Consider the following 13,464-nt stretch of genomic DNA (forward strand, 5'->3'; position numbering starts at 1 on the left):
TGACCACTAGCCAATAAAAGAACATGAGAGCCTGCAGGTTTGGAGCCCATGAAATCTCACACGACACCTAGATATTTCTTGGGAAAAGAAAGAAGAGAAAGGTTTCCTCGGGAAGAGAAAGAAGGCTTTACGTAGGCTGACAGGGCGTTCATACCACCGCAAGGTTTAAAAAGTACTTCCATTACTGCATTAAGCAGACTCACAACACGAAGGACGCTGGGAAAGGGCGGCCCAAGGTCACAGGAAGGACCAAGTTCACGGCCGCAAGACGTCCCCCAGGGAAGGGACAATCAACCTGCACTCAAGACGATGCAGACGGCTAGAGAAATTTTCCAGAAAGACACACACACACAACCTAAAAATCACCCAGTCACCCAGTTGGGGGGCGGGCAGGGAGAGGGGAAGGCAGTAACTTTTCTAAAGAGAATTCTTTGGGGTCTTTGTTTTGTTTTGTTTTTAACAGGGAACACAAATGGAGTCATACAGAACCAGTTCCCAGCACCAAGAATCAGAAATCTGAATTTTTCTAAGGAGAATGTTGACTCCTTTCCTTCCAAAATTTAAACAACAACAACAACAAAAAATCTATGGGACTGCAGTTAATGTATTCCTAGCACACACAGAGAAAGAAAGAAAGAGAGAGAAAAAGGAAAAAACAAAAACAAAAAACCTGCTTAAGCCCACGTTCCCAGCATAACCCTTCACTCAGAGGCCCGCCCGGTCTGAACATGCAACCCCACTTTATCTCCAGCTTCATCGGGAAATTACATCCAGCCAGCCTGGAAAAATCATGTCAAGGAGTCTATTTATCACCGTGTCGGCATGTTGTTTGGCTTGCTTTGATCACGGCAACTGGAGAAGCCCAGAGTTCCCGGCACCAGCTCGGGTCCCCAGCCTCCCCCGCCCGCCGGGTGACAACGCCGTCCGCCCTGTCTGCTGGGGAGGCCGCCGGCTCTGGGGTCTGCGCTCATCCCGGCCACATCCTCTGCGCCCCTGGGAGGAGTCGCCGTTTCCCGGGGCGCCTGTTTCCTTTATAGGACTCAGATGCCAGTCAAACTAGGATTTGAGCTTTCATGAGTAGAAAAGGCAAAATGGGAAGTAAAAAAAGCCGTTAGTCCGATTCGGACCTCACCGCGGTCTGGTGAAGCTTTAGCGAAAGTCAGAGGAGAGGGACGGCTCGTCCGCGCGAGGAAGGGCAGCGGCTCGGGGTCGGGCGTGGGCACACCAGTCCCAGCAGCCGGCCCGGGACCTGGGCTGAGAAGAGCTCCAGGCACCTATGCGTAGTCACCTGCCGGGGGAGATGGCCCGTGTCCATCACATGTGGGGAGGGGACAGCAGACAAGTGGAGGAAGGACAAGAAAACAGCTGGGTCGTGCCCACGTCCCAGAAAGAGCGTGTCTGCACATGGAGGGGGCGTGCTTGGCGCACCTTGGTGACTTCGTCCCGCACGGAAGGGCAGGTGTGACCCACTGTGCAGAGCACCTGCTCCCGGGCCTCCAGATGCTGGAAATGAAACCCTGGCCCCAACCCAAGAGCCAAGGGACTTCGCCATGTTGTCCGGTGTCCCCCTCTTTACCATGCGGATGATATAAGCAGCTATTTCACGGGGTCATGGAAGGGTAAACCAAGTCAACAGACACAAAGTGCTTGCAGAGTGCCTACCATACAGCTCAAACTCAGGGTCACGTACATACCTGTCCCTGGTCCACAGAGAACCAGCTGCGCCTGCCTTCTCCTGCTCTTCTGGTGAGCGGGTCCGGCACGAAATGCTCGCGGCCCCAAACATGTCACAGTGGGTTCCACCACCAGACACCCCACCACCGACGCCAGAACAGACCTGTTTTCTGTATCGCCAGCTTGAAGAGGAAAATAAGCTTCCTGAGGATTTGTACTGCCCGGTTTAACAGACAGTGTTCGAGACGACCCTGGGTTTCTGGCAGTCGGCTTCTGCCCTCTACAGAGGTTTAGATCCTGCCCTAAATTTATTTCTCCTTGAGGAGCCGCTCTTTGTGTCTCATCTAAAAGTCTCTGAAGAGCCGCTTGTGGAAATTCCAAGGAGAAAGGAAAGATCAGCCACATAAAGTGGAGAAAGGCTCCTGGGCCCATGTCTATGCATGTTAAGACACTCTGGAGTCCTTCAGAACTACCATTTCTAGAAAAGAGCCTCCCATCTTGTGTGATTCAGGCCGCCGTCGTGCATGAGCAAGGAAGCCACCATGAAGTGTGTGCACACGATGGGCCTTCGGCACAAGCCCAGCCCAGCCAGTGACAGAACAAATCTCCTACTTCCCTATTCATGGGATCCCCCACGAGGAAACGCAGCCCAAATAATTCTCCCGATACCGTATTATTACCAATGGGCTTCAAAACCTACGTGAGCTAGACAGATATATTGCCGCTGCAAGAAACTGAGAAGTCAATACACGTTAGGTTTCTCAACAGGCTCGAAAACACACTATTGAAAACGAGGAAGTCACAGACATAGGACCGTTCTGCAAAGGCACGGTGAGAGCCCGGGGTACGAAAAGTAGAAATATAATCTCACGCAGCAAACCTAAGACAGAGTTTTTTAAAAAAGCAGATTTGTACTTAAATAAGAGTAGGGTGAAACTTCCGCCTATGGGACTGACTTTCCTCAGAAGAGAATTTCCATACTTCCACTGGGGGACAATGTCTCAGCTCTGCTTCTAGAAGTTTCCTCACTCCAGCTTAGGTACAGAAAAATCCCAATGCGGCGGGTGGGGAAACGGGGCTGATTAGGAAGCAGACACGAACGTCCTTCTACATATTTAGGCAATAACTTCAGGGGTTTCCAGATTTTTTTTTGCAGATAAAGATAGAAATTTGAGTTATCGCAATAAATCCAATGATATCGAGCCATCGGTAATGCTGCCCTTGACCACACTCGTCCAAATAAAAAGGCAAACATCGTGATTTCTCCAGATAAGTGTCAAATCTCCCACTGAGTTAAGGATCAACAGCTTTTTACACGAATTCACCAGAGCGAATATTCAAGATCCAGACAGCTAACCTGTCCTGATTGAATTTGCTGTGATGAAAATAGAGCAATCATTTAAAAAAAAAAAGAAGTAGCTTTCTAAAACGGACTTTTGTGTAAGTATTTAGAAAAAGATGCATGAATTAACTCACTGATGAAATACTAACATTCGCTCTAAGGCTGGTTAGGTGTTAGAGTCCTTGGACGGAGGAAAAACTTGACCACAGGCTCACGTGACTTAAATTTCTTTCCCATTCGGCACTTCTCTGAAAGACACGCTCAAGGTTTCGGAGGGGAGGCGGTGGCGTCGGTGCCTGGGCGAATCCTGCTGTCCTGTCCCTCAAAGCACTTGGGAGACAAGTTTGATATTCCCACCTCCCTTGCACTGGTGCAAACACAAGAGTCATTCTGGTCAAGAGTTTCTGAGCAAAAGGGACAGCTGTGTCTTGGGAGCCAGATAATGTCCCTGTTGATTCAGGACCCGTAACAGAAAGACGGTGCGTCCTGACTGGCAAAAAATGACATATAAACATTTTACTGTGTCAGCCACTGAGATGCTGAAGCGATCTGTCACATCCCTGTGACCCACCCCTCACCATCTAGTTTTTTGCATAACTTTCAAGCTACTGTAGGCTTCTAACTATGACAGCAGATGCTAGGAAGAGGCAGCGTGAGGGATCTAGAAATGTCCAGCCCACTGATGCCTGAACATTTTCAGGAAGATCCGGGTCACGGAATCACCACGTCCGAGAGAGAAATCCAGAAAACAACGCCCCACCTGAATCGAGACCTCCATGACCGCTCGCTGAGCTCTGCTGTTTCTCCGGGGGTGAGGAGGCGGGTTCCTGCATGCTGGACGCGGACAAGCTGCCCTCCATGCCTAGTGAGTAAGGGTCCTCCTCTCTTAACGCATCCCGCAGCAAGAATTACCTAGGAGCAACCAACAAAGGAAAAAAAAAAATCAGAGAACCTTGATTATTTTCTTTTGTTTTTCAAGTCCCTCCTCGCCACATAAGAGCATCCTATCAGATCTGCTACCGGGTCATCCTAACAGGCAGGATGCCGCATAACGCTGGTAACGGAAATACCCACGCCCGGGGGAGACGGCGCGCGTGTCCCAAGCAACGTGCGACCAGACCCAGGCAAGGGCTCGACATTTGCCAAGGTGCTTTCTGACCAATCAGACTTTTTCGAGCACAGCCCCGCGAGTCTTCGCTGGCATTCTGCTAGGACGAGGTGGAAAAACAGGTAAAATTACAGGCGCTTCTCGCGGAACCTACAATTCAGTTCATTTACGTTCCAGCTCACAAAAGAGCCGGGCACGCCACTCTCAAGGGTCGGCCACGCTCATCGCCGGTGTTCGACACAGCCACGCGGGCCTTTTAAATCTTGCCCTCGTTCAACGTCTGCTTGTGCTGCACACGTAGATGAAAGTTTAAATCAGCAAAAGAGCAAGGATAAAGGAAGGCACAGTAACTCTCCACCTATGAATAGAATATTTTGTCACCCACATAAAGAAAATACCTTTATTTATTTGTAAATAAATACCTTTATTTATTTGTTCATTTAATAATGTAAATAAATGCCTTTATTTATTATTTATATATTATTTATATATAGTATATAGTATTTATTATTTTTATTTATTATAAATACATAAATAAATAATTTATTTGTCACCCACATGAAGAAAATACCACTCCCTTTTAAGCCGCCACACACGTGCACGCACACACACTCACACTCGCACATACACACGCACATGCCCCTTTGGGTGCTATTCAGTTGACTTTCCTGGAAAATTATTTTGAGGTCAGGTCAAAATTAAAGGTTCATAAAAGGTTCACGAGTCCCCTGCACCACGGCAGGAAAAAGGCAGAAAACTCTCGCAGGAGAAGACCGGCGAGGTCCCAGGTACCCGGTGTGGGAACTTAACCCAGCACCAACTTACTACCCACCTGTTCATCAAATACTACACCAGACGCCGTGGGGATGGGGGAGGGATACGAAGCCATTTGTCCGTCAAAATTCAAAGGAAGAAAATACCTACTTTCGAATAGGAACCATGGAAATGTCAAGACTGGCTCTTCCAGCGGCAACCTAAGCCTCTTGCGGGTACGAAGAGAAGTACACAAATAAGAAAATGAAATGACAGATTATCAGGTAAACGTAACCAACTGGGAGACCATCTCTGACTCATGCACAGCTTCTGAGCACAGGTGCTTATGCTGCTTTCTGAAGCAAAAGTGAGCCTGTGCGATCTGAGGACCAGAAGTCAGGACGGGGACACAGGAGAAGACAAGGCTGTCCCAGGAAACAGGAGGGCACTGGTTAAAAGGCTGAAATGGCTTCCGGGGTTTAAAAGTCCCATCAAGGATCAGGAAATACCCCAGGCTCAACGGAGCCCTCCGTGGGGCCAAGAAAGCAAGGCAGGACAGTCCTACCCCGCCCTCCAGCAGCGTCTAAGACTGACGGTGCAAGGAAACTGGGTGCATCCAGGAACGACCTCAACCTAAACGAAAACTGGTGTGTTTTTCTTTAGTTTGTTTTGTTTTGTTTTGTTTTGTTTTAAGAAATAAGTAAAGGAATGCATGGAACAGATACACGGGTTCCAAGATGCTTTAAAACAGAGGGCATTGGCAACCCCAGCACTTTGCACATTGGGGCTGGCTAATTTTACCGCAGCGATAACCATTTGCTAAAATTGCGCACGCGATGACGGGCAGAACTGCATTCTCCTAAGAGCACTCCTGCTACCACGCAGACGCTGGGATTTGTGGGCAGCCACGGTTCCGGAGGTCCCCTCCCTGCGGGGCAGCATGCAGTTGGCCGGGCAGGAGAGGGATGGGCCACCGGGGCTCCCCACAAGCCCTGGTGCCCTAGGCCTGGATGTCACAGCAGGTGGCGGTACGCACCGTGTCCCCAGCGCCACCGGCATCCAGGAGCCATGGCCACTGCCATCGGCAGAGAACTCACTTGTTGATAAGCAAGCGTGGCCATGCCACCAGAGACCCAGGAGCCAACAAGCGCCCGGGCAAGAACAGGTACGCGGAGCACGCAACCACAGCACATACCTGCCCATGACGCCGGAAGCATGGGTGTGAGTTCGTGGATCCCCTGATCACCCAGCCGGGGGGCACCCAGAGGAAGGTGCGGCACCCTCGGGAAACACTGCCTCCCTTACAGATGTCCACTGGGGTCTGTCGGGGAGATCACCGAGGCCTGGGAGGGCCAAAGCACAAGCAGCTGAACGACACAGGAGGGGGAACCCCTGGAGCCAACGGCGTATCAGACAGTCCAGAACAGAGGGCATCCCCACAGGGCACAGGGCGCACGCAATGACCCCTTATAAGCTGGTCAGGGACAGGGACACTAGAGACACAGGCAGAGGCAAGCAAGGCACAGAAGCCGTGATCACCACAAGGAAGATGGGGCCAGGCAGGACCGGAGGAAGTGCTAGCGGAACAGGCCCGAGGCTGAACCCCAAGGCCAGGAGGCTGGTTTGCCCAAGTCAGGACCCCAACCCTGTGTTCCACTCTGCGGACAAGAGCAGACACCGCAGGATTTCACTGCGGGAGTGCCATGATTCGACCTGTTCCAGGCAGCCGTACGCCAGACAGATGGACAGACAGGGACAGGACTCAAACAGGACCCTGTGGAGGAAGGTCTGGAGAGAGAAGAATCAAACAAGTGCACAGCATCCTTCACAAGGCCAATCCAGGGGACGTGCTACAAACGACCCAGGGGTCCCCCCAACATTAACAAGACTCAATCTCTTCACAGCTTGGAGGTAGCTTTCTAGACCAAATCCCTTTCCACAGCTCAGTCTCCACAGCGCGTGCCCAGGCCGTGTCTGTGGACATAAACCCGGCCAGAGAAACCACGTCCAACAGGAGAACGACAGACCGCTCCACAGAAACGTACTTTCGTGGACTTCGTGGGGGCAGCAGAGCTCGCTGGTTAAAACCAACCCCGAAGTCCTACAAAATGAGAACAGGATTTTGAAAAGAAAATCCTTTCCTACCGCCAACCCCCGGCCCCCAAAAAAGGCTATTTTTAAAAAGAGGCATACTGCATTTTGGTTCTTAAAATACATATTAGGTTCAAGACCAAAGGTAAAGCTTTCTATTAATGAAAGTACCTTTATTTTTTTAAAGACATGAAAAGAAAGCTCACAAAGCTGGGTTTTTAAAGGGTAACTTCCTGTTTTTTACAATACACTTGGGACCCTGTGTAAAGTTAATCCCACTCTAATTGGCTCCTCTTCTCTCTAAAGCTGTTGAACACCACAATTAGAGCAACTTGGAGAGTAGCAAGGCTGTGATCTAGCTGTGTGACCCAAGCAAATGACTTGACCTCTCTGTTCCTTCAAACTTCTCATGAAAGCTTGATTAGATGCAATCCAGAGCCCTTTTCAAATCTAAAGTTCTACAAATCTACCAGAGTTTTTTTTTTCAGTGTTAACGGTTTTTTTCTGCATTCAGATTACCTGTTTATCTGAAAGAAATTTAACAGAATAAGCACCCTCCCCTGTTAATTCTTTCCACCTCCTCCTATCATTTGGAAAAAAATCAGAGACAGTTAAGTAATTTTAGCATAAGCCAAGCAAAGTCTTGTTAGTAAGAAAATGGGTTGGGAAGAACACTTACTAGATAGTATTCTAGAGCTAACCAGAAATTATTAGGGGTTTTTTTTTACCTATTTTGAATTATTTTTAAGCCAACAAGGTCCAGTCGAACTTTCTAGACCTGCAGGGTCTAATACAGTAACCACCAGCCACATGTGGCTACAGGGCCCTTGAAACGCAGCTAACATGAAAGATGATTTCAATTTAAAGAGAAAAGAAAAGATGATTTCAATTTTAATTTTCATTAAAAAGTCAGAGTGGCTGCTGTATTCGGGAGAAAAGCTAGCCCACTGCACAGGTAGGCCAGGGTTTACTCGATCTGAATTTGGAGCCTGTCATAAATAACCATCAATCCTTGGCTCTCTTGAAAGTTTTAATTTAATAATAGCAAGCTCATTAAAACAGAACTCAGGAATTTTAAAACCTAGGAAACTTCAAAAAGAGTCTTAACAGCTTCCCTGTGATATCCCACAAACACTGCAGAGCAAACATTCCGATGAAGCAGATTTTTACAGAATGTGCTGCATCTTTGCATCACTATAATTTCAAAGAAGTAAAGATCTAATATCCGAAAGCAAGCATGTCACACTAAAATCGCTTCCTGTTCTCATTCATCTATAAATTCAGGAAAATCAGTCCAGCTCAAAAAATGAAATCAGGCTTAAAGTTTATCTGGGAAGGAAAAAGAAAATTAATTATTATTTATTTAGTAATTATAAGAAATGAGTCATGTATCAATGGCTTACAGAATACTTATTGAAAGGGGAAAAGTTTGCTGAAGTTTTTATGACTTCTTAGGGATTCAGCTCTCTGCCCTTGCCCCTGGCCAGACACCGTAAAAAGGAAATCAGGGACTATAAAGTAAGACATCAATTTAAATGCACCAAATCAATCATTTTAAATAGAACTCAAGGGTAGCATTATAAATATCAAAAAGAAAGCCACATCAATGAGTGGCAGAGTTATTCTATAAGGACGAGTGACAAGACTCTTGTTTACAGAGGAGACTGCAAAATGTGTTTATTTTAGTAAATGTCGCATACACTTGCACTTTTTCTTTTTCTTTTTTTTTAAAGATTTTATATATTTATTTGACAGAGAGAAATCACAAGTAGATGGAGAGGCAGCCAGAGAGAGAGAGAGGGAAGCAGGCTCTCCACTGAGCAGAGAGCCCGATGCGGGACTCGATCCTAGGGTCCTGGGATCATGACCTGAGCCGAAGGCAGCGGCTTAACCCACTGAGCCACCCAGGCGCCCCACACTTGCACTTTTTCAACCATATTTACTGGTTTCCTTCCCATAAAAGGTATACACATGCTGCAGAAGTCTAGAAAATAAAAGTACAAAGGAACACATGAAAATCACTTATCATTCTAACACCTGGGAATAATTAGTCTTATTTGGAGAGAAGGTCCCCCTGACAGCTTCTCTGCGGGGTTTCAGCTCACCTAGAATTTAGAATTTTAACTCGCGTTTCATTTACCATCACACAGCAGCACTTCTCCCACGTCATTAAAATTCTTCGAAAACATGACTGGCACAATTTTTATTATAATACGGAATACGGTAATTTATTCCCCATTCCCCTCATACTGACCATTAAAGGGTTTTTTCTTTCTCCCCATCATCAGCAGTGCCGTGTCCACCACACTCAGCCATAGATGCTAGCAGACCTCCGAGGCTTCCTTCACAAGGAGCCCCAGAGGTGAGATGAGGTGCCCAATGCAGGAACACATCTAAGCCTCACGACCCACGCCACCTGCGATCCCACGGATGCGAGCCTCCCAGAGAAACGAGGCCACGGAAAGGGGGCCTGGTGTACGCTGTCCACTCCTGCCACCACGTCACAGGGAAGTAAGCATCATCTTGTCTACACCACCCCCACTTAGGGCCCAAATCCCACCAAACACACCCTACAAGGACCGTGCTCCCTTTTTATAAGTCTGTGGTTATGATGCTCTAGTCGTCACGGTTGACCTCAGGATGCGCGCTAAGCTTTTGTCCAAAGATTGACGTAAAACGTGGTGTTTGGTTTAAAAAAAAAAAAAAAAAAGTCACAGTTCCCAGCAGCGGTGACCAAGGTGCTTCAAGCCCAAGTAGGCCGAGGTCCCCGGGAAGTGAAAACAGGGCCTCCTACGCTATGCGCGGGTGAGCCTCATGGCGGGAAGGTAACCCGCACTCGAGGGGGTCCTCACTAGCTAGAATGGTGCCCGCTGCCTCAATGGTTCTCAAAACTGAAGGCACAGAATCAGCTGGAGGGCCTGCCGAAACTCGGGCTGCTGGCCCCACCTCCGAGTCTATGGCCCACAGATCCAGAGAACTGCCTTGTTCCTCTGCATTCTAGCAAGTTTCGAGGTGCCGCGGTCGCTGCTGGGCTGATCACTGCCCTCGGGAGATCCCCTGCTTGATGAAAAGACATTAGTCTGTCTGGGACACCTGGGTGGCTCGGTGGGTTAAGCCGCTGCCTTCAGCTCAGGTCATGATCCCAGGACCCTAGGATCGAGTCCCGCATCGGGCTCCTTGCTCAGCAGGGAGCCTGCCTCTCTCTCTGCCTCTGCCTGCCTCTCTGCCTGCTTGCGTGCTTTCTCTCTCTCTCTGACAAATAAATAAATAAAATCTAAAAAAAAAAAAAAAAGAAAAGAAAAGAAAAGAAAAAGACATTTGTCTGGGCTGCTGAGAAAGATAACACAGTTCTTCATCAAGAGAGATTTAACAAAGGTGTACCTCCCCAAAAATATTATATTTTGGCAAGGGGAAGGCTGGTTCTCCCAGAAGTAGCTCCGCGTTGAAGAGTCTTGCATGGGAAGCTGCGTCCCTTACAGAATGCCGGTCACCTCCGCTCCATCTCACAAAGTCGAGCTTTGCGACCGCATCTGCCGAAGTCAGGCCACCCTCTTCCCCATAAAAGTCCGGTAAGAGTTACAGTTTGTCACGAAGGCCTCGCGTTCACTCTTCATGGGGGAGCCACGCTCTTTATGGAACTATGTATCTGGCCAAATTACTTTTTCCAGGTCTCTTTTCTCGAAAAGCAAAAGGGAACTGGCTTGTACAATCTCCACGGACGCTTCCCGCGGTCCGTCCCTCCTGGGAACGCTCTCCCTCTTCAGGACTTGGCTGACTGCCCTGGTGTTCGTCTCCACACCGCTGGTAACTCACTTAGGAACTTGCCCGTTGCTGTCATCGCGTCATGTGCCCACACGCGGCCGGCTCCCCCGCACTCTCTCCCTCCTGCCCTTCGCCTCCTAACAGGTGTGACCCCAGCGGGTTGATGAAGACGTCCAGCTGACCCCATGGCACATGAGGACTGGTTGCCCGTCCTCATACAACCGTGCTCTGGAGTCAGTCATGATCTTGTTCCTTCCGTGTCCTTTAACATACTTATCACCCATCCAAACACAATTTTTCCACTATCTACTTCTCTTCTTGATAAATTGACATAAATAGGCATTTTGTTCATTTCATCTCAAGAAATTTCCACCCGGGCCTCTGCTCTGCTCCCCTCCAGGCTGCCTTCTCTGCCATCTGAGACCTGGCTTCTCTTTCCTTTGTCACACTTCCTCTCTTCTGGGTCCCCCATGTCTCTCTTTTCTCTTTTGAGGAGGTATGTCCCCTAAGAAAGGACTTAGGTAGAAAACAGGAGGCCTTGCATGGTTGAAAGAATTACTGCTGATTTCCTCATCTCTGTTCTCTGCTCTGCCACCCAAATATTCCATCAAATGTCAGACCTCTTCAATCTGCTTAATGTTTCCTCTTATGTTCTGTCACTTTATTTTATTTTATTTTTTTTAATCTTCCACTTGAGATCTACCTTCAGCTTCTCCCTCTAGCTCTTCTACGGAGCTTCACGGTTTAACTGCATAAAGCTCCGTCTGAACTCTCATGAAGACTCCCTTTCCCACCCCATCTGGTTCTTGCTACCGGGATGCGAAGTCTAAACTAAACCCTCCCTGCGGTGATTCATGACCTTCTTTGAGAGATTTGTAAGTTATTTTGTTCCCTTGGTTGGTACTGGTCTCTACTTGTCATGTTAGGCACCTTCCTCAGAAGACTGGCAGCACTTTGTGGTTTGTCTTGTTTAAGAGGAGGGGGGCCGAGGGGCTGGCTGGCGTCTCTCGGGTCATTCCAAGAGGAAACCTCACCATCAGTGTCTTTACTCTCAGGTTGGTCAACATACACTGGAAAGGCTTCCACCCTATTCCGTCAGGGAAGGCGGAGGTCTCTGCCTACTGTCAGTGGCTTAAAGGGGACATCGCAAAATACACACAATCCCTTTCCTCCCTGAGATGAGGCACGTGAGGGCTCCAAGAACCATCTCTCTCTTAAATCCAAAGCAACAGAGGGTCCAGCTCCAGATCGCCCCTTCTGAGAGTCAAAAAATTCTCTTCTTTCCTTACCTACCCCCCTACCCACTAATATACTTTTTCACCTTGATCCTGTTTTATTAGACATGATAAATGTCACTCTTTCACTGCGCAGAGACAATTACTCAAGCGCAGGTGAAAACACGAAGCTTTCTACTGGAAGTCACGAGGCCTCACAAGGGCTCACTTTAGCGAACTGCATTACGCTAGCAACAAAAGAACTGTCCCAGAGTTACCCGGACTGCTCAGAGGGATCGGCCTCAACGTCGTTCAAGAAACTTGCATCGTAGCTTATTAACATACTCATGATCTCACACGCGCTACTCCGAAGTGGGAAGAGGTTTGCGGTCCTCCGGGTCTCTCCGTGACTCAGAAAAGCGACTACCCTCCGGAGAGACCATAAAACGCCAAGGTCCAAACTCAAAGCTTATGAAATTCCAGACACGCCCGGGCTGCCCGTGGATGACTCCTGTGTCTGAATCGCGCAGAAAAACAGCCTCATTTCCTACTCCGGGCATCTCGAAATGAGCACAGGACACCCAACCCGAGCGAAGACCTTTCAAAATATTTCAAATAAAGGGGGAAAGATCGGGGGGATTCTGAAGGACGCACAACCCAATTTTTGTCCGAAATCTGATCTCGGAGAAATCACCGCTTCCGTCTTTGGAAGAAGCGGCCGGCAAATGAGCTGCCAAGTAACAGCCTGGGACAGCGAGAGCCGCTCCAGGAACCGCACCTGGAAAGGGCTTTGGGGAAGGAGAGCCACGTCAGGTGCCAGGCGCTACTGTCCAGGACAGCGTCCTTCTGCTCCTATCCACCCTGTCACCGGATCACCCCGCAAATGACGCCTGACTGCGTCCAGCCCCTCCTGACGCATAACAGCCAACACTCCGCCTTTCGAAAAAGAAACAGGTCCTGCCTGATTCCATCATCAAGTGAGACGAGCGGATTCTGTGGGGCGGAAGGTTCATGAAACGCTGACACCCACCATACTCTCGGAGTCCGAGTCCCCTTGATTAGGACAGCCATTTACTGGCCATTTGTCAACCGGGCTTCGTCGGTTTTCACTCTAAACAGACTGAAACCTGACACACACCGCTGCCCCGGCATAAGAAATGCTAATTCTTTACGATCGGATTCGTACCCCAATCCTGGGAAACAAGATATGTGGGGATAAAAGGGCCTCCAGGAGTCAACACCGGGGCTGGCTGGCTGGCGGCAGCCTGCGGTTCCCACAGGAACAGACCGTGACCTCTAATTCCTGGTTTTCACTGTCACCTCTTAGCCTCCCGGCCCAACGGCATGTGTTACTCGAGCAGAAAGTGAACGAGATGCAGTGCTTCCGACGGGGCACCGCGCAACCGGAGAAAACCCAGGCAAAGGGCAGAGAAGCGGTGCAACATATCAGAAGCCCACTTACTTACTTACTCTTTACCTACGGATTATTTACAGACTGTTAACTACTTCCTTGCTCTAAA

At 48.8% G+C, this 13,464-nt stretch overlaps 1 protein-coding gene across 3 annotated transcripts in view; it reads right to left on the reverse strand.

Annotated features, from left to right (window-relative positions):
• The window catches only part of SFMBT2 (Scm like with four mbt domains 2), a 227,662-nt gene that overhangs the window by 203,539 nt on the left and 10,659 nt on the right, over positions 1 to 13,464 (reverse strand). For all 3 annotated transcript variants that reach the window (XM_059404050.1, XM_059404052.1, XM_059404051.1), the window contains exon 2: positions 3,777 to 3,928. In XM_059404050.1, the coding sequence (XP_059260033.1) occupies positions 3,777 to 3,876 (100 nt within the window). In that variant the 5' untranslated portion in view covers positions 3,877 to 3,928. The remainder of the gene's footprint in view (positions 1 to 3,776; positions 3,929 to 13,464) is intronic.

This window comes from Mustela nigripes, chromosome 6, assembly GCF_022355385.1.
Source record: "Mustela nigripes isolate SB6536 chromosome 6, MUSNIG.SB6536, whole genome shotgun sequence".
Classification (NCBI taxonomy): Eukaryota; Metazoa; Chordata; class Mammalia; order Carnivora; family Mustelidae; genus Mustela; species Mustela nigripes.